The 20,338-nt window shown below is 43.2% G+C and overlaps 1 protein-coding gene across 1 annotated transcript in view; it reads left to right on the top strand.

Annotated features, from left to right (window-relative positions):
* Window positions 1–20,338, top strand: part of sspo (SCO-spondin) — an 84,276-nt gene that overhangs the window by 30,094 nt on the left and 33,844 nt on the right. Inside the window, 44 exon segments of the mRNA XM_061065120.1 lie at window positions 404–479; window positions 799–820; window positions 991–1,111; window positions 1,260–1,473; window positions 1,624–1,765; window positions 1,900–2,076; window positions 2,223–2,348; window positions 2,469–2,579; window positions 2,662–2,817; window positions 3,003–3,161; window positions 3,269–3,433; window positions 3,529–3,720; window positions 3,852–3,974; window positions 4,929–5,058; window positions 5,384–5,517; window positions 5,856–5,939; window positions 7,247–7,450; window positions 7,553–7,723; window positions 7,883–8,138; window positions 8,246–8,292; window positions 8,403–8,573; window positions 8,653–8,787; window positions 9,728–9,864; window positions 9,983–10,077; window positions 10,175–10,224; window positions 11,136–11,306; window positions 12,578–12,748; window positions 12,875–12,954; window positions 13,051–13,220; window positions 13,335–13,381; window positions 13,595–13,795; window positions 14,097–14,267; window positions 14,682–14,882; window positions 14,987–15,098; window positions 15,201–15,421; window positions 15,613–15,765; window positions 15,844–16,010; window positions 16,125–16,270; window positions 16,494–16,714; window positions 17,181–17,216; window positions 17,474–17,650; window positions 18,944–19,156; window positions 19,657–19,824; window positions 20,063–20,197. Coding sequence (XP_060921103.1) covers window positions 404–479; window positions 799–820; window positions 991–1,111; window positions 1,260–1,473; window positions 1,624–1,765; window positions 1,900–2,076; window positions 2,223–2,348; window positions 2,469–2,579; window positions 2,662–2,817; window positions 3,003–3,161; window positions 3,269–3,433; window positions 3,529–3,720; window positions 3,852–3,974; window positions 4,929–5,058; window positions 5,384–5,517; window positions 5,856–5,939; window positions 7,247–7,450; window positions 7,553–7,723; window positions 7,883–8,138; window positions 8,246–8,292; window positions 8,403–8,573; window positions 8,653–8,787; window positions 9,728–9,864; window positions 9,983–10,077; window positions 10,175–10,224; window positions 11,136–11,306; window positions 12,578–12,748; window positions 12,875–12,954; window positions 13,051–13,220; window positions 13,335–13,381; window positions 13,595–13,795; window positions 14,097–14,267; window positions 14,682–14,882; window positions 14,987–15,098; window positions 15,201–15,421; window positions 15,613–15,765; window positions 15,844–16,010; window positions 16,125–16,270; window positions 16,494–16,714; window positions 17,181–17,216; window positions 17,474–17,650; window positions 18,944–19,156; window positions 19,657–19,824; window positions 20,063–20,197 — 6,359 coding nt within the window.

Below are 20,338 nucleotides of genomic sequence, written 5' to 3' on the forward strand. Positions count from 1 at the left end.
TACCATGATTTATATTTGTTTCAGTAACAGGATTGTGAGTCCGGTTGTTGAGTCAAATACTAGGGGGGTTCTTCCTTTTGGAGGGGTGGCCACAGGGGGGACCAAGCTCAGTGTTACAGGGGCATTGGCCCCTGTTGGCCCCTGCCTAGAACCGCCCATGAATCAAGCACCAGAGGATGTTTGTGACCCTGTATAAACCAGCTCTCTCAGAACGCTCCGTTTTGGTGTGTGTGTCTCTTTAAATGCAATGAGCCCCCTCCCCTGAGTTTTCCCCGTAGACATCACTCCTCTGTAGCGAGAATAAAAATGGCGGACCTTTTTATTTTAGTCAATTTTATTGAAACATAATCAGGAACGATTTAAAATATTTTGCACATTATTGTTATCATGTGCTAAATTACAGACCATACACATCCACCCCTGCACCTCTCAGGACTCCATCCATGGCTGCTGTCACGCATCCCGCAGTGAAACCGACGGTAGGAAAACACTTATAATAATCCTTACTTTCTTTAAATCCTGGAGGTTTATGTCAATGTTTTTTATACCTCTTGATCGTCTGATTTCAAGTGTAGTGGGTTGACAAATGTTGCTTCAAAAAATGTCATACACGCTTGCTTTAAATGAACTTGATTCTTTAAAAATGTACACACTTATATACCAGACCTTGATTTTGAGAAAGCAGTGTTAAAAGGTAATTTCTCAGTTATGCCCATGGGTGCTGAAAAAGCATGTGATAATATTGAGTGGTCTTTTCTAAACATAAACACTTGAATTATTTTCTGATTCTATTAACAGGATGGTGGCCCAGGATATCGCGGTGAGTGTTAAATTCACTCTTTTGTGACCATCTTGTCTTTTGGAAACCAGCGTCTGCTAATAACTTAAATTCAATTGAACTGAAATCCAAAATGCTAAAATCTTGTTGCAAGTTTTCAGTTTGCCAAACTGGCTATGTTAGATGGTATAAACATGTGTCATATTCTGCAGGAATCTGCTCCTCTCCTCTCGGACTGGAGGATGGCAGAATAAGATATGGTCAGCTGACCTCATCCTCGTACCGTGAGAACAACCCCGCTGATGCTGGACGGCTAAACATCGTCCCTAATGTGTGAGTGAGCTGGTCTGTCTGTGGTTGGTCCCAGCCTAAACATTTGATACGATTACATGCACAAGTGGTTGCATTTTTCTGCAGTTTTCTTGGGAAAGTAGTATATTAAGCAAACAAAAAATGACAAGCCATGTCATCTTCACTGCAGTCAAGTCATGGAGCCAGGATGGAGCCCCTTGCCCACAGATCCTCAGCCATACTTTCAGGTGGACTTCCTGGAGCCCACATGGGTGTCAGGGCTGGTCACACAAGGCAGTGCACGTATGTGGGGTTACATCTCGAAATACCGCCTGGCCTTCGCCCTGCACAGTAGCCTCTTCACAGACTACACTGAGGATGGAAAGCCTGGTGGTCAAGCTCAGGTACTTGTAATAATATGGACTTTTAGGTATTGGTTAATATACCCTCCTGTGATTAAATGTTTTGTAAATGTGACCATACAGGGTAAAGAAATAGAAAATCTGAGGTCCATCATGCATTATTTCAACAGTGTCCCTTTGGTTGTGTTCTAGGTGTTTGAGGTGCGGATGGTGGGCAGGACCCCTGTGACTCGCTGGCTTGGTCGGCTGGTCAGAGCTCGATACCTGCGCATCATTCCTGTTGAGTTCAGACACACGTTCTACCTGCGTGCTGAGATCCTCGGCTGCAGAGGAGGTGAGTGATTTATATAAAATCACCTCCTGATAGTTATTACTGTCATTAAAACGTTTTGCTTAACAGCACCAGTGCTGGGCTGTACCACCCACTTATGTCTAAATAAGAAACTTTCTTCTTTTTTTTTCCTGTAGATGAGCTGGTGACACCCAGCACTGCGACTAAGTCTCCCTCTGGTGGTGACAATGTAACAGTGCAGCGCTGTAAACCCGGTCAGTTTGCATGTCAGCACAGTGAGGACTGTGTATCTGTCTCTGTGCTGTGTGACGGTCGACCGGACTGCAAGGACCACTCTGACGAGATCAACTGTGGTAAGGATTGTGTGCTATATGTTCATATGTATGTTTTTTTTTCTTCATCTCACAGAGCTAGTGTTTTTAGTGTTCTTAAATAATTATGTGAGTAATTTGATCAGTTACTGTCTTTGTTTATGTTTCAACTCCTTCTCTTCTTAAAGGTACGGCTCCAACTAGAGGCCCTCCAGGGCTACATACCACCAGGTCCCCAGGTGGCCACCCTGGTGTCGCTAGTGAGGGTGTCACAGGTGAACCTGGACTTCAGAAGACTTCGACCTCAAATCAAGGTTTTAGAAAGCTTGTGATCTATCTTCAAATTCAATTGTCGTTAGTTTTTTTTCCCCTGGAATATCAACTTTTTTATTCTCTTTCTGAAATGTGTCTCTTTTTCTGTGCTTAATGAGCAGGCCTTTGGACTACCACCCCATCGATCTACCCAGGTGTCACCACAGGCCAACCAGGGCTGCATCTCACCACAAGCCCTACTTCTGGAAAACCTGGGTTGCAACCCACAAAAGGTGAGAGACACACTATTACTTCAGACAGACAGCCGTTTATCAAGTATATGTCTTAAAATCTCTCATTTATTGTCACTGACAGCCCCATGGATTGCGACAACTTCCCATGATGGTGGACTACCCAGGGTGCTTTGTGTGGAGGGCCAATATGCATGCCGGTCATTTGGCTGTGTGGACTCAGCGCAGGTGTGTGATGGCAGACAGGACTGTTTGGACGGGTCAGATGAGGAACGCTGCGGTAGGCATCGCCAACTGGATAGATTGGTGAAAGTGCAGAATAATTTAATTACACTCGTGCATGTAGAATACAGTTATTTGCAGTTTAAACTATGTTGTCAAATGAACCCTTTGCAGTAATTGTTTTGTTATTTCTAAAGAGAAATCCGTATGTAAAATTAAGAAAGTTTTGTTTGTTTTCCAAAGGCACCACAGCCAGGCCAGCTGTGACTCCAAAGGGCCCACCGCTGCCCAGTCCCTGCTCTGCAAAGCAGTTCTCTTGTGTCAGTGGGGAGTGTGTTCACCTGGACCGCAGATGTGATCTGCAGAAGGACTGTGTTGATGGATCGGATGAAAAAGACTGTGGTGAGATTACACTGTGTGCCCACTCCATATAAGACAAAAAAGAACTGGGAAATACATTTTTTTGTTCATTTTTGTTCTCCACCTCCTCTCTCCTCCCTCTTGTCTAGTGGACTGCATCATGTCCCCCTGGACAGCCTGGAGTGCATGCAGTGTAACCTGTGGTATGGGCTCCTTGTTCCGACAGAGGGACATAATGAGAGAAGCTCTACCAGGTGGAGCCTGTGGTGGAGCTCAGTTCGACAGTCGAGCCTGTTTCCCTCGAGCTTGTCCAGGTCTGTTCTCTGAACCTGATTGCATTTTTTTTTTACAAGTACGCAAAATCTGATATAATTATTACAATGTTAGTCTCTCCCGCCTTCTCTTTTAGTTAACGGCCACTGGTCAGAGTGGACGGAGTGGTCCGAGTGTGATGCTCAGTGTGGAGGTGGTGTCAGGCAGAGGAACAGAACCTGCTCTGCTCCTCCTCCCAAGAATGGAGGAAAGGAGTGTGAGGGCATGACCCTGCAGAGCCAGAGCTGCAACAGCCAGCCCTGCACCAAAGACACAGGCACACAGACAGGTGACTGCGTTCAAAAATCAATTCATATTTTTGATATTTTCCTTTAGCTTGGCTTTCTAATACTGCTGCATTGACTACCATTGCTGCATGAAGAAGTCAGTTAACTGTCTGCTCTCTGATTGGTTGTTCAGGCTGTGTAAACAACATGGTTCTAGTGACTGAATCAGACTGCCGGGCTGGGAGGGTTGAGCCCTGTCCTCCTACCTGCTCACATCTCAGCTCCACCAGCAACTGCACTGAGGTGTGCATACTAGGTAGGACACGCAGGAGGTGATGGTGCGACGTTTTAGACCTTAAGTGTGCAGAGTGATGGAAATGTTTTGCATCATTTGCTTCTCATTGTTGTCTCATTTTTAGCCAATGTGCCCTTAATTAAACTTGTGTTTACATTGCATATCTTTTTGTATGAAAACAGTCTTTTGCCCGTGTTTGCGTATTGAATTTTAATTTGTTTTAAATGTGTTGTCAACCTGCCATGTACTGCAGTAGAAAACCAGTGTGTGTTGCACGTTTCATGATGGATCAAATCTCATTTCAATTAATTTGCATTGCCAATTCTTGAAAAGAAGAAACATGTGCCATTTACAGTTGGTAATTTTGCATGGGTTTCCGAACCAGTGCCCAGTGAATGAATAGAGTTTTTTTGCATTTCAATTTATCCTGTTGTTACAGTTGAGAACAGGAAACAAGATTTAGTGTAAATGAGAGGGAAGTGCTATGTAAATGACTTATAAAAGGGACTGTACCTTTAATTTCATGGCTTGTGTCCATGCAGCATCTGTCTTTGAACCCACGACCACTGCGATGAGGACCCGCCTCCAACCAAGGGGCACAACACAACATATAGTAACTGCTAGGCTATCTGCTGCCCCTAAAAAGCCTCTTTTAAATGCTTGAACATTTGTGTCATCTTTCATTGCAAAGGTGGAAAATAAAAAAAGTCATGCTTTTGACATGCATTTTTGTGTTTTAGGTCAGCCCTGTAAAAACAAAAAGATCTCTTGCTGTTCCACTTATATGAAGAGAGACTATACAAAATGACATGTGGTCCATTGCCAGGAATTAAGCCCTCATTATGGTTGAGTGGGATAGAAAGTTTATGCATTTATTAAAGCGATCAACATGAAATAGTGTCAAACCTCTACTAAGCAAAGACTCATTCACTGGTAGGTGAAATGCTGATAAGACTTTTTCTCTTTCTTCTCCAGGGTGTCGCTGTCCTGATGGTCTGTATCTTCAAGGTGGGCGATGTGTGAATGCTAGTCAATGTGTTTGTGTCTGGAACGGTCAAACACTACAGCCAGGACAAATCATCATCAAGTACCATTGTACCACATGGTGAGAAACAACTCAAACTCATTCTGTTTTTTTTTTTGTTTCACACTTTCAAAGGAAGGCACAATTTCATAACTGATATTTTTAAAATGCTCAATATCACATTTTTCTAAATTCTAAGGAAGCAATCATGACCAAAAAGTGTGCTAAAGTATTTTTCAGTCACATTTTTCAGTTCCAGGTCTATTTTCATTCACAGTCAGCTCATTTCCTCCATTAACTTGGGACATTGAACTGCTGCCAGTGTTTGTTGATATTTTTTTGTAAAAAAAAAAAAAAATCTGATGTAAAATAAAGGCTTATAGAAATGTTTATTTTGGTCAATCAGTGTGTGCCAAGATGGACAAGTTACCTGTGACAACTCCAAATGTGTTGCGACCTGTAATTGGTCAGCCTGGTCGTCATGGTCACCATGTGATGTAACTTGTGGTCTGGGGCTACAGCAACGCTACAGGTGAGTCTGTTTAATCCCATTGAGCTTTAAAGCAGCAAACAAGGCCTTTACGGGATAACTCTTGTACCCAAACTGTACTTTTTTCTTAAGTTTGTTGTCTTTTCTTTGCTCTGATAACATTTTAAATTTAATTTTTTGTAAACTGCTCTCAGTCAGTATTCTACCAAATGTTTTCAAACTATGGGTTCTGTATGTTTGCCTGGTTTACTTTTTGCGACAGGAACAGAAAAGTTTCTCCAAAGTACACTACTTATGGAGTCATGTGATTTACAGTTCTTACACTCGCTATTACATGTGGGTCAGGAGTCTTAATGTCTTTCATTCTATTCTCTTTGCAGGTCTCCAGTGAACCCAGCTGGAGCAGTCAGAGGTCAGATGTGTCCAGGAGACTCCTCTGAGGCCCGTCGCTGCTCCAGCTCCTGTCGTCCATGTATGAAGTTATTACTGTCACACTTGTGATTTCTTTAACACATAGGGATATTTATTTCATTAACACTTACATTGTTATGGTAGTTTTAAGATCACAGATTCAACTGGATTTGATTGAAGTTCTTGAAGAGGTTGCACCTTTTATTCGAAAGGCTTCTCTAGCTGCAATTTGACTGGTCAATGAAGCTGGAGATATAAGCCTCTGAGGGTCAATAGTATGGCAATCACGGAACCCTTCAGCAATCATCGTCTATGGAGATATATGTCTCGGCCATCGGATGTTAATTTCTCCATAATTCTGATGAATCCAGTGGTTGGTGTTGAACAACTTTCAGGCCCGACTTCCTTTTCTGTGCGGCGTTAACATCTGCAACGTAAACGCTGTCATTTCTTGGTCCATAACATCCCGGAGTAGCGCCCGTTCATGTGTTCTGTCTCTGTTCAGTAGATGAAGTCACACAGCGGCTTCACTTCCACTCACTTCAGCTTTATGAGCCTGAAAAATATTTTTTTTTATTAAGGGGGTTTATGTTAGCCAAAATAACAACATTATGATGCAGATTTTTGAAAAAGGAAACATGCTAGATTTGGTCAGGTCTCTACCTACAGAAGGTGTGTTTGTTGTATGAAGGTTGGATCTATCAGATATTAAGGAAAACTAAATTCTGATTTACTTTTGAGACCCAGTGTCCGCCTTATTTTTGCTGTCCACTCAGACAGTTTCTCCGATCCACTATATTTAATTGGTCAATAAACTCAGACTGGACATGTACTACAAAGGGAAACCAGAGCACAACCAAGACTGGGAGGGGTTAGCAACAATCCTGTTGGCTTTACTAAGGCAGCGTGGTGGTAAATATCAGTGATGGCAGGCAAAGAGGTACAACGTATCTTCTCAGCTGTTCTCTCTATTGTATGTAAGATCTTGCGTTCAAGCCCTCTGTAAAATGGTATGAGAATGGGGGGCGGGAGATGCACCTTTGCCAGCCTGCGAAGGAAGTAGAGGTGCTGCTTGGCTTTTTTGACTATCATGCTGGTGTTGAGGGACCAGGGGAGGCCATCTGCGAGGTGGACAACGAGGAACTTAGAACTCCTCACAATCTCCACGCAGGACACGTTGTCACCTCTTCTTCTCCTGAACTAAAAATCCTTCTCTTTAGTTTTGGCTTCCTCAATCCTTCTTTAAACCAGCAATTCTTCTCTGTCCAGCATGTGAACTTTAATGTCATCAAATGTTTGCAAGTTTCTGCTCAGTATCCTAGTCTTTTTGCGTTCTCATATGGTGTTCATTTTTCATCTCTTGTGCAGTGTTACCAGATGGCGTCTGGAGTAAATGGACCAGCTGGTCAGAGTGTAGCAAGACATGTTTCAACCACGTCGATGATGTTGGAATCAGGCGACGATTTCGCAGCTGCAACCACACCCTGACGGCCTTTAACCACACCCATACAGACTCTGCCTGTGGTGGAGACAGCGAGGAGCAGGAGCCTTGTAACACACTGCACTGTCCAGGTATTACGCATACAGGCAAACACAAGCAACAGTGTCTCTGTTCCTCTCAGTCTCCAACAATGTTGTATAGCAGAAAAGCTGATCGTAGCTGTATCTTTACAGTGCATGGCGGCTGGTCCGAATGGTCACCATGGTCTCAGTGTTCATCAGAGTGTGACTCTGGCGTCCAAACAAGAGAGCGGTTCTGCAATTCACCCCCATCACAGTATGGAGGCAACAGCTGCTCTGGGCCTCATATACAGACTGGAGACTGCAACTCCCACCCCTGCTCAGGTAATGCATCCAGTTGTATTATCGCTCAACTCGAAGAATAATAAAGTGTATTATAGCTTCATTAAAAAAATACATTTGTGTTCCCTTTCTTTGCTCAATTGAATTGCCTATGTGTGCATGTGCACCAATCAGTTCTTATCTCTGCCTCTTTCCTCTCAGGTGTGTGTCCAGAGGGCATGGTGTACATGACAGCAGCAGAGTGTGAGGCTCATGGCGGTGCATGTCCTCGGGTGTGTTTGGACATGACCTCCACAGAGGTGCAGTGTGCCACCTCCTGTTATGATGGCTGCTACTGTGCCCTGGGCTTTTACCTGCTCAACAGCAGCTGTGTGCCCTTGGCGCAGTGTCCGTGTTACCACCAGGGGGAGCTGTATCCTGCTAGTGCCTCAATGCCTGTTGATGCCTGCAATAACTGGTACTAAAACCAACTTTTAATGTCAAGTCGATGTAAATAGCTGTAATTAATGTCATTTTTCAGAAATGTTTTGTCCCTCTTTTATTGCACTGTGTCTCCCCCCACAGTACCTGCATTAATGGAGAAATGGAGTGTGGGACCGCTCCCTGCTCTGGTGAGTTGCGTTTTTATGAATTGGTCTTATATTGTTTCTTCCCTTGCCGTCTTCTCCGCTGTCTCCTGCATCCTTAAGTCTTTACTTGACTCCATCTGTGTGTTTCTCAGTTGACTGCGGCTGGAGCAGTTGGACGCAGTGGAGCGCTTGCAGTCGAACGTGTGATGTTGGGGTGAGAAGGCGGTATCGTTCGGGAACCAATCCTCGTCCAGCTTTTGGTGGTCAGCCCTGCAAAGGAGACAGAGTTGGGATTGATACCTGCAGCATTGAACCCTGTTTCGGTGAGGAGAAGCACCTTTGTATTTGACTCTTGCGTGTTAAGAATATGAAAATGATAAACACTCTGTGATGTGTCTGAAGGTGTGAAGGAGCCATGGAGCGCATGGTCAGAGTGCTCAGTGACATGTGGAGGAGGTTACAGGACCCGAACCCGTGGGCCCATCAGAGTCCATGGAACTGCTCAGCAGTTCAGTGCCTGCAACCTGCAGCCTTGTGGTACGCAAATCTCAGACTGTCATTTCCCAATATTGCCGATTAAGAAATCAGAATTGTATATGTAGGTACTGTATGTTTTAGACATCTTTGCAAACACTTGAATCAAATTAAATTGTGTTTTTGCACCAGAATAAAACATTCAAAAGCCAGTAAGGAGATCATTCAAATGTATTGGAATGTGCTGGACAGAATTACAGAAAATCAGAGAGCTTGTTCCTTGTTGTTAAAGGGAATTCCAAAAAACGTTTGTTCTTTTTTTTAAATACTCCTCTTCAAGCATAGAAAAGGGTTTTACAAAAGTATAACCTGGGGGGACAGAGTCCTCTACATAGCTGCCCCCTCCCGCTGGCTCTCACTCCCCACACATGTTCAAAAATTCGCTGACCCATCAACATTCAAATCACTACTCAAGACTCACCTTTTCAAACGAGCTTTTAATGTAGAATTGTGATGTGTGCTGTGTTTGTGTGTGGCTTGGCTTATATGTTGTTGTCTTTATGGCCTGTGTGTAATGTTGCAGTGTTTATTGGTTTGTTCTTACTGTTCTGTCTTGTTCTTACTTTCTTTATTAACGAATGTACAGTGTCTTTGAGTTCCTGAAAAGTGCTTTATAAATCACATGTATTATTATTATAAGAGACAAAAGAGGGCTAAAAACATTTAAGTAGATTGTATAACAACCTCAGTATTAAGGCATTAATTTCATTGCAGATTAATCATGGTGTATACATTACTTTTTAATCGTTCATCTGGTAGCATGTGAATCAAGGGGCTTTCGATGTTTCAGTGCTGGACAAGTTATAACGCCTGAGTTAAACAAATCAGATGGAAATAGTATTTTCTACTATTTTATGCATCTGTTTTTTTTTTTGCATTTTTTTCTATTTGATTGAAGGGTTGACATTTCCCTCTGCTTGGACACATGTTTACTGTTTTTCAGGCGATGGTAAAGCGTGTCCTACTGGCCAGGAGTGGAAGCAGTGTGTGAGGGGGGCAGTGTCATGCACAGACCTCACAATGGACATCAGCAGGAACTGCACACCTGGCTGCCAGTGTCCACAAGGGACAGTCCAACAGGTGGGTGGACTGGGTCAACACAAACAAGCATATATGTATACGTATATATATTTAAAAAAAAAAAAAATACGCAGGCAGAGATTGCAGCTATAAAGTTGAATGTGCTTTGTATTTACAGGATGGTGTGTGTGTGCGGGAGCCTGACTGTCGCTGTGATGTGGGTGGAGAGCAGTACAAACCAGGAGATACTGTCCCCACAGACTGCAACAACTGGTAAGTATAACACCAATCATGTTATCTCTGTTGGATAAATATAGCTGTTCATTACTGAAGAAGAGATAAAATGATCATTTGACTTGTTTTATTTCAGTACATGTGAAGCAGGGAGGCTGCTCAACTGCTCTCAAGTCAGCTGCAATGGTAAGAAAAAGTCTTGATATAGCCACTGTCAAGTTTCATCTGTGCTCTTTTGTTTCTCTCGTATCATTTTTAAGTACTGAAGTCACCTTCTACGTTTGTATGACAGCAGTCACTCATTTAAAGGCAGGTTTGGTCATTTTCAGAAACTAGCATGATTTTATAATTAGCATTCCCTCAGTACTCCATCTGCCCCCACCCCCTCCCCTCTGTGCTCCCTCAAAAGCCACGCCCCCTCACTTACATGCACAAGCGCCATTGGTCCAGAAGCGGACCTCAGCTCATGCTTTGAGTGTGGGCTTGTGCATGCATGGGGTAGGGAACGAGCAGGGAGTCCGATTGGTTCATCAGATTGGTACCTCGTGGCAGACATTGGTCAAAGTTTTTACAGGCTTACAACTGCTACAGATGATGGATTTTCTTTGATCCTTTTTCAGAGCACATGAATTATTAATGTGTCAGGACCTAAAGACAATTTCAAGCTAAATATTAAAAAGTGTATCTGGAGAAAATTACAGACCCTGCCTTTAACTCCTGTCTGCAGTATTTCATTTCCATTAGAAGGCTTTGTGCGCATAAGAGAAACAGTTCAGCCCAAGAATCAAATACAAATATGATGAAATAATAAAAAAAACAGTAATATTAGAAATGCCTCCAAATTTAAAAATGAAATGTATAAAATAACCACAGTACAAAAAAATAATAATTTGATTGTCTTATCTTTAATAATACTGAGCTTGTAAATCTTGGTGAACTGCTATTGATAGCCCTTGTGAATTACATTGGCCTTAGTGATTTATGCAAAAAAGTCTGATGAATAAAGTAAAGGAATGATATTTTTCATGTAATATTATTCTTACATTTTATCGTTCTGTTCCTCTACGTACACACACACACATACACACACTATCTAGTTGATGGCCATTGGTCAACGTGGACTCCGTGGGGTCAGTGTTCGGTGTCGTGTGGAGCAGGTCTCCAGTCCCGGTATCGGTTCTGTTCCAGCCCCCAGCGCTCAGGCAGCGGCCTGCCGTGTGTGGGTGCACACAGAGAGGATCAAGTCTGCGTCAACACTCCATGTGACCGTGAGTTATTTTTATTTTTTGTCATTTATATTTGTAAATGTTTTTGCATTACATTTTCCAATCTTTAATTTTTATTCGCCTAATTGACCATTTTGAGTGTTTTCAAAGTTGTATACATGTCAGATTTCGATAAAAAATATGAATCACAATTGATTACACATTTTATGATTAATGAATTAATTACCGTCAAACACTTATAAATAATGTGAGAAACATTGCATTACAGGTAGACTTAATGCACAACCCTGTTCGTAGTTATTTTTAACTTTTCACCTTGTGTTTTATTTAAGGGTTTCTTTTTTGGAGTTCATATGCCTTTATTTAGAGACAGGACTGTGGATAGTGTCAGAAATCGCAGAGAGAGAGAGAGAGTATTGGGAATGACATGAGGGAAAGGAGCTACAGGTCGGATTCGAACCCTGGCCTCCCAGCTTGGAGGACAATAGCCATACATGGGGTGCACACACTAACCATCAGGCTACCTGCGCCCCCTAACTTTTCACCATATTAAGAATGAATTGTCAAACTTCGTTTACCTGATGTTGATCCCTGTCAAATCTGCGTAAGCCATTTTAATGCATTATTTTTTCTTTGATAATTTAATTGAAATGAACTCGCTATTTTGACAGCTTAAATATATATTTGTTTCTCTGACTTAATTTGTTTCTGTCTCAGTCAATTGCCAGGAATACTGATTTTAAACGAACTGTTGACCTCAATATATTGTAAATGACAATTAGCAAATAGTGAACAATAAACAAACAGTACAACAGGGTGACATTGTTTTGATAGATGAAGGTGACAGGGTGACTTTTCTGTAAAGAAAAAAAAAAGAAGCCGGCTCATGCTGCAATTTTACATCCTGACTATTTTAGTCCTTTATCAAGGGGATATTGCTTTCATACTGTTATTGAGACATGCTACACACACATAGGCTGACAAACATGCGCATACAGGATCCTATGGGCATGCACTTATTGAGAGATGTCAGAGTGAGGTGCTGCACATGAAAGAGCGCCCTAGCAGTTGCCTTACTCAAGGGCATCTCCACAATGCTCTGAAAGTGAACTGACACCTCTCAAGCTACCAGGCCAATCCCAACCCAAGTCCCCACAGACTGAGCTACTGCTGCCCCCATTTAAAGCAGATACATGTTGTTTTTTTTTTTTGACAACTGATGTCACTTCCTGGTTCGTTATTGTATCTGTATTTGTTGCGAAGTTGCTCTCATGTTTTTTTGACTTCATCAATGACGTTCTTGCTTTTTCCAGGGGATGGCGGCTGGAGTCAGTGGAGTAACTGGACGGACTGCACCAAGTCATGTGGCGGGGGGGTTAAAAGCAGGAGGAGAGAGTGTGACAGTCCCAGTCCAGAAGGGGAGGGGAACTACTGCGAGGGGCTGGGAACTGAGGTTATAGCCTGTAACACTGCCCACTGTCCAGGTACATCTATCGAGTGCGTTGAGGCTGTGTGTGTGGTTTAAACTTTCACTTATAGCTTTTAATCAGAGTCATGGTTCCATCCATGTCAGTGTTTTTACTTTGGTTATATTGTGTGTGTGTTTCCAGTGGCTCCATGCTCGCAGGTCCCAGGCACAGTGTTCAGTAGCTGTGGTCCCTCCTGCCCTCGCTCCTGTGACGACCTGGCTGTGAGTATCACACCGAGCAGTGATTTTAGATTAACTTAAAAAAAAAAAAAAACAGAATCTAGACGACATGAAGGAAATGTTCTTTCTGATCTTCAGCACTGTGAGTGGCAATGTGAGCCAGGGTGCTACTGTACAGAGGGAAAGGTCCTGTCTGCTAACGGGACAGTCTGTGTGGAGAGAGAAGACTGTGCCTGCCTGGACCTTAGTACTGGACACATACTTGAACCAGGGGAGACCATGGTAGCCCCTGATGGATGTAACAACTGGTAACAATAATATAAATACATGGATCACAATCTGCACATGCATGTACACATGTATTTTAAAAGAAAAGAAACAGGATAGTAAGATAATTATGTTGGTGTACCGCCTCTTTTTAGCACCTGTGAGGGAGGGAGGCTCAACTGCTCAAGAAACCCCTGTCCAGGTGAGTCAGACTATCTTTTCGAGGAAGAGGCATGTATTGCTTTAAAAAGCAAAATAACAGGGGGATATTTAATTGGTTTTGTGCAATCTCTGTTACTTTGACAATCGTTTTAAAATCCAACCACAAAATGATAATCATTGAAAGTCAGCACAGGTAAATGATGGCTATTACAATCCATAAATGTGTGTATTTAATCCTTGTGTTTGTTTCCAGTGTCTGGTGGCTGGTGTGAGTGGTCAGAGTGGACTCCATGCTCCAGGACCTGTGGGGCAGAGTCAGTTTCTCGTTACAGGAGCTGTGGCTGTCCGGAGCCCAAGGCTGGAGGAGCGGCCTGCTCTGGAGAACAGGAGATACACAACGGGGTGGGAGTTCAAATCCAGAGACAGCCCTGCCCTGTCATTACCTTCTGTCCAGGTAAGGGACCATCAGTCATCGACACTGTCTGTTATTCCTTATGACAGAACTCCGGCAGAAATTCACAGACCAATGTTAAAATGTTTTTCTGCAACAATAAATAAGTGCTAAGTAGTAAATATTTTAAACAGGTTACAGATTTTTTTAAATATATATTCTTGGTATCACCCCCAACTTGAGTTAATTTCTGAAAAAGGAAAAACATCTTTTTGTAATTTTCTTCCCAACACACTTTCATATCTTAACTCTCTCACAAAAAAGTGTGTGTCTCTATTCTAATGTCTAATCCCTTTTTCTGTAGTGCACGGTTCGTGGAGCCCCTGGTCAGTGTGGTCAGAGTGTGATGGCTGTGCCGGAGCGTCCACTCGCACCAGGCAGTGTAACAGTCCTCCTGCCAGGTTTGGTGGTCTGCCCTGTCTTGGGGAGGGCAGGCAGAGGCAGGGTTGCCATGACAACATGACTGTCTGCGCAGGTCTGTGTAATTAACGATTGTATGTTGATTATGGATTTATGCCTAAAGCAGTCATATGTTTCTTTAGAGAGATGGATATGGGGGAAAATCAGAAAATTGAACACAGGTGGGATATACTATCAGGGATAACTGCCCCCCCCCCCCCCCCCAAAAAAAAAGGGAGGGAGAAATCAAACACTCATCAACAATCATACATTTCAGCGATGCTTTTCATTTGCTCACTCCCAGTCAAGAAGCACTTGACTCCTCGTTTAGGGACCAGTAATCGGCTCTAGCCATTGCAGGTTTCAATTTTGCTTTCAAATTGTCTTCTAAATAACATGAAACTCCTTTAAAGCACATCCGACCAAAAATCCTATTTCTCCCCTCTGTGTGTTATTTCCTTCAAACTTCACTTCCTGTTGTGTTTTGCAGACTGCGGCGGCGGTCAGGAGGAATGGCCTTGTGGGAAGTCCTGTCCTCGCTCTTGTTCGGATCTCCATGGTGACACAGAGTGCTTGGACTCCCCCGGGTGCCAAAAGACCTGCGGTTGTCCGGGTGACATGGTTCTGCAGGATGGAGTGTGTGTGACCAGGGAGGAGTGTCGCTGCAAATACCACAATACCTCTTCTACTGGTGAGATCCACAATCTGTTTCATGAGAGCATTGCATACTGAAGTGATGCCATTGTAAGGTGGAGAATGTTTAATCTAATCTATTCATTTTTGTCTCTGAAATAGAAATGACATTCAATGGGCTTGATTCCACTAATGCATCATGGGTATGGCCGGGTGGATCTGATTGGCAGTTTGCATATCCTGGAGACAGCATCATCAGTGATTGCAAAAACTGGTACAGCACTCCTGGATAGCTACAACAGTCTGATAATCACAATAGCCGCAGTACAAAAATATACAGATATTTCTGAAATATTTGTTGCCCTTCTTATTTCAGTTCATGCGAGGCTGGTGTTCTGCAGTGTCACTCTGTCCCTGGTTGCCATGTTGATGGTGGCTGGAGCCAATGGGGGGCCTGGACTGATTGCTCACTTCTTTGTGGAGGAGGAATAAAGTTCAGAAGACGCCACTGTAATAACCCGACTCCTCAGAGCGGTGGGAGAGGCTGTTTGGGAGTCGCGGAACAGCAGAAAGACTGCAACATCCACCTTTGCACAGGTATCCGACAACAACAAACACAACTAAGAATCGTCTGTGATACTTCAGCTTTCCTGAAATCTAAGAGTTGATTTCTTGAGTCACCCTTGGAAAAAAAAGATGCTTCCATCCCTTTTGCTCATTTAAAAAAAAGATATTCTTGACTTTTATGCAGTTGTGTCTTTACTTCTCATTCTGCTTTTCCGTCGCAGAATCCAAGGGTCCATGGCTCCCCTGGTCCAAGTGGTCTGTGTGTTCGGTCAGCTGTGGAGGAGGACAGCAGTCCCGCTCTCGTGTCTGCAACTCTCAACCCTGCAGCGGCCTTAGCCGCCAGAGTAAGACCTGCAACACCCAGGTCTGCCTCGGTGAGTCCTCCTTTCCTATATATTGTTTAGCAGTATGTTAAACCCGTGTCTCCATACTGACATCATGTCGTTGTGCAGAAGTGGGCTGCCCTCCTGGCAGGTTGTACAGGGAGTGTGAACGAGGTGAAGGCTGTCCTTTCAGCTGCGCTCAGGTCAGCGGCAGGGAGGGATGCTACTCTGATGGCTGTGAGGAAGGCTGTCACTGCCCCCAAAACACCTATCAACATCAAGGAGCATGTATGCAGGTGGGTTCATCGCCATCTGAGCAACTGAAGTTTTCTGATATCATGCATTTGCTTGCTACACAAAAGAAGAAAGGGTTGATATTATAAAACGTCATTTGTAATGTGTTGTTTCAGGAGTGTCCATGTCTGGTAGACAAAGAGTTTCTGGCCTCTCTGCAAAGTGTTTCCATCTCACCTATCTCATCTCTGCTCCTCCATAACATCTCTGAGGGAGTGGAACTTCAGCCTGGAGACACTGTGGTCCATGACTGTAGCACCTGGTGAGCATAAATCACCAGAAATGATTTGACATTAGATATCCCATTTGAAAATCTTAAAAAATTAGTTTCAAAGAATTCCCTATTGGTGCGTAACATAAAACATGTATGTACTGTGTCTTTGAGCTTTAACTTCATCATCTTCATCCTATTATTGGCATTGCTTTCATAGTCAAACTCTTAAGTCCACTAGCAACTAAATCTCCCTCCCCTCTGTTTCCTGCAGCGGCTGTGAGCATGGCAGGTGGAACTGTTCCTTGGAGTATTGCCCGGTTGATGGAGGTTTGTCACCCTGGGGCTCCTGGAGTTCCTGCTCCCTGTCCTGTGGAGGTTTAGGACTGAAGACTCGCTCCAGGGGCTGCACACAGCCTGCACCTGCCCACGGAGGGAGAGACTGCCAGGGGGCACGGCAGGAAACCACCTACTGCCAGGCACCAGACTGCCCAGGTAAAGGAACTAGTTAAGGCAGAGTAAGCTCTATAATTCATGTGTATACATCAATTTAAATTGAGCGCCTGTGGATCAGTGGTAGAGTCTGTGGTCTTGCAGCCGAAAGGGGTTCGATCCCCAGCTCCTGCAACCACATGTCCTTAAGAAATACACTTAGCCCTAAGTTGCTCTTGCTGTACATGAATGGATTAGTTACATCTGATGGTCACTTTACATAGCAGCCTCTGCCACCAGTGTGTGAATGTGTAGGTGTGAATGTGTAGGTGTGAATGTGTAGGTGTGAATGTGTAGGTGTGACCTGCGGTGTAAAAGCGCTTTGAGAAGACTAGAATGGCGCTTTACAAGCTCAAGTCCTTTTACCAATTAACATTTAAATCATATGTGATAATAAAGGGGAATTGTGTATCTTTCATACTTAATGGTTGAGATTATACTAATGTTAAATTTTTGCTTTTGTTTGCAGTTATTGTTGGTCCTACAGATGAACCAATTGTACCAGGTAAATTAACCCTTTTAATGTTTTCTTCATCTGCAAAATCAAAAAATGTTAAAAAAAAAAAAAAAAGGGTAGTGGGCTGAGAAAGTATCAAGATTTTCCATTGTCAGTAACTGAAACTTAATAAATAGTTTTTATCAACAAAAAAAAAGTTGTTTTTCTTCACTTGCTCCTGAGAGCTTGTGTTAAGTGATGAAAGAACTCAAATTACTTCTATATATTTTCCTATATTTCCTATATTTGTCCTTGATGTTCTGCAGATGAAGATGCTGGTTTCTCTCCCTGGTCATTATGGAGTCCCTGCACTAAGACATGCACTGATGCTCTGAGCCCAGCCATGAAGTCCCGCCATCGACAGTGTGAGAAACCTCCCTGCTCTGGAAGCTCTCACCAACAGAAGGCCTGTAACCTTCCCCAGTGTCCAGGTACAACCTCTCGTTTCTCTCTCTTTGCTGCTTTCAGATAATGTGATGGCTGTTTAATTGTCCATGTACCAGTCAGTCGTCTACAGGAACTACAAATGATCAATACTTCAGTAGCTAATTTGAGGTCATTTTAGTTCCCAGTTATGGATGCAGGTGGCCATGCACTGCTCAGAAACATGTGTGACAGATTTCATAATATGTGTACTTATGGCTTATGTCCGAAAAAAGAGGAAACATTCAGTTATGTAGAGTCTGTGTGTGTATGAGAGAACATGAAGTGAGCTAATCTCCACACAAACTGAGCTTCAAAACATTGTTTGCTTTGATGTTTGGGATTATTTGTATTGTCGCTTGGTTTGTTCTTTTTCTCTCATGCTTATCGCAGAGAAGACAGAACAGCTTTTTAAAGGCGAATTGCCATTTTATTCAGACATGAAAAAGATCAGTATGAGCAAGCTGTATTGTTTGAGAATATGAGGACGTTTCATTCGTACCCAAGATCTAAATGTAGTCACATCTAAACCGGAGATATGCAGCTTTCTGCCTTCATCCCAAATTTCTATTCCATCAAAGGGTTGATTAAAAAGTTTTCACAAACAAACAAGAATATCTGGAATGTAGAGAAAAATAATTACACCACATGTTTGTGCGTCTCTGTGTGTGTGTAAGAAGAGGTCAAAAAGCTCCAGCAACACTTGTAGAACGAAGATCAACTTTATTAACAGATTGGACCGACGCGTTTCGGTTTGTGGCCTTCATCAGGGTCAGAGACAGAAAGGTACAAAAATTCAAAAAAGGTCAAAACAGCCAATCAGATACATCCACATATATGTATTTCAGCCAATAGGGCGCATGCAAAGGTGGGCTGGTTAGGTTTGTTGGCTAAGTGACATGGAGGTGAGGGGCGTGTCCAACAAGAGCAGAGAGCTTTTTGACCTCTTCTAAGCCTCTCACTCTTCATGCACCTTTGTAGTTGGTAAAGTTTTGTCAGAAATTCCTCTGCTTCTGTGTTCAAATTGCGAGGGAGCATTATTAAAATGGTAGTGAGACAATGTCGGTTATGAATTATATTTTTCAGCCTTTATTCTGCCTTCAAACAAACTTAATACACTTAAATCAAATTGAGCTGTGTTGAAAAGTAGCTCTGTGTTTAGTTGGGACTGTCATGATTAAACATTGCAGCAGTACTATGATTAGAAGCAAACAGTTATTGTAATCTAAAGACAGCTGTAAGAAATTAAAAAAAGGAGAGAGATGCCAGCAACAAATCCACAGCTTCAGGAGTCATATGTCTTTTGTTCCCAGATGGATCTGAAGTGTGTGTCGGGGCCGACTGTGCACAGAAAAACTGTTCCTGGACAGAATGGGCCGATTGGAACTCCTGTTCGCGGTCTTGTGGAGTGGGTCAGCAGCAGAGGATCCGGACCTTCCTCCGCCCGGGGACCAACGGCTCCTGGTGCGAAGACATCCTGGGAGGAAACCAGGAGCATCGCTTCTGTAACATCAAGCCCTGCAGAGGCAAGCTAGCTGATGAGATGGTTGAGTTGGTCTGCAGTTTTCAAATGAACATGTTTGGGAAATGTCTGCGTGGATTTAGGGTCTGTCAAGTCTCAGTTTTTCAAGTTTTGTACTTACTTCCTAGGGGTCGTCTTTGTGTAGGGATGTTAAACAGACTTTTAAAATCCTCCTACACCTACAACTAGCTCTCCGCAAAATTACTAAACTTTGGGAGCAATAAAACTAGACGATGAAAACTGCATTTGAGGGATCATAGCAATACATGTGTGTGTATCTATATCAATCAGATCTCTAAAGATTTAAATATTGAGGATAGATCTAATGAAAGATATCGGCTGATATATCGGTATCTTAATTTTTCTCGGCCATATATCGGTATCGACCCCAAAAAATCCCAAAATCGGTCGGGTTCTACTCTTTACCTACCTACCTAATGTTGTGTGTGTGTTTGTGTGTATATATTTATAAGAGGTCCATGTTTGTGTGTCTGAATGCTTTAGTGGATGGAGGTTGGTCTCGTTGGAGTCCGTGGTCCCGCTGTGATAAGCGCTGTGGTGGCGGGCGCTCCATACGCACCCGCACCTGCTCCAGCCCTCCACCCAAGAACGGTGGCAAGAAGTGCAAAGGAGAGAAGAACCAGGTCAAACCCTGTAACACCAAACCCTGTGGTGAGACACACCCCACAGTTTTGAACCAAAGGGCAGTTCATCCTGTGCTAAAATCAATAGTCATTTAACTCAACGTATTATTCCACTGTGGGAGGAATAAAGTTCTTCTGATTTTGATAAGGCTGGTTTTCTAAGCGAGTCCTTTTCAGCCCAGTCTGCGATCAGCATTCTTTGTGGGGCACTTTATGCCTGCGGCTTCATGAGAAGATTTCCTGACCTTCTGTTTGTGTTTTGTCAGACGAGAAAGGCTGCCCGCCAGGCCAGGAGTTCGTCTTGTGTGCCAACCAATGCCCACAGCGCTGCTCAGACCTCCAGCAGGGAATCGAGTGCCAAGGAAACACCGAATGTCAGCCCGGCTGTCGCTGCCCTGAAGGCACTGATGCTAATATCAGTTTATTAACAGATGAGCCTGTTTCTGTGTGTGTGTGTTGTTTGTGTGTGTGTGTGTGTGTCTGCTTATCTGAGTGTTTTTTTCCTTCAGATTATGTGACTTCTGGTATTCACAAGAGTCGCA

This window comes from Labrus mixtus, chromosome 19, assembly GCF_963584025.1.
Source record: "Labrus mixtus chromosome 19, fLabMix1.1, whole genome shotgun sequence".
NCBI lineage: Eukaryota > Metazoa > Chordata > Actinopteri > Labriformes > Labridae > Labrus > Labrus mixtus.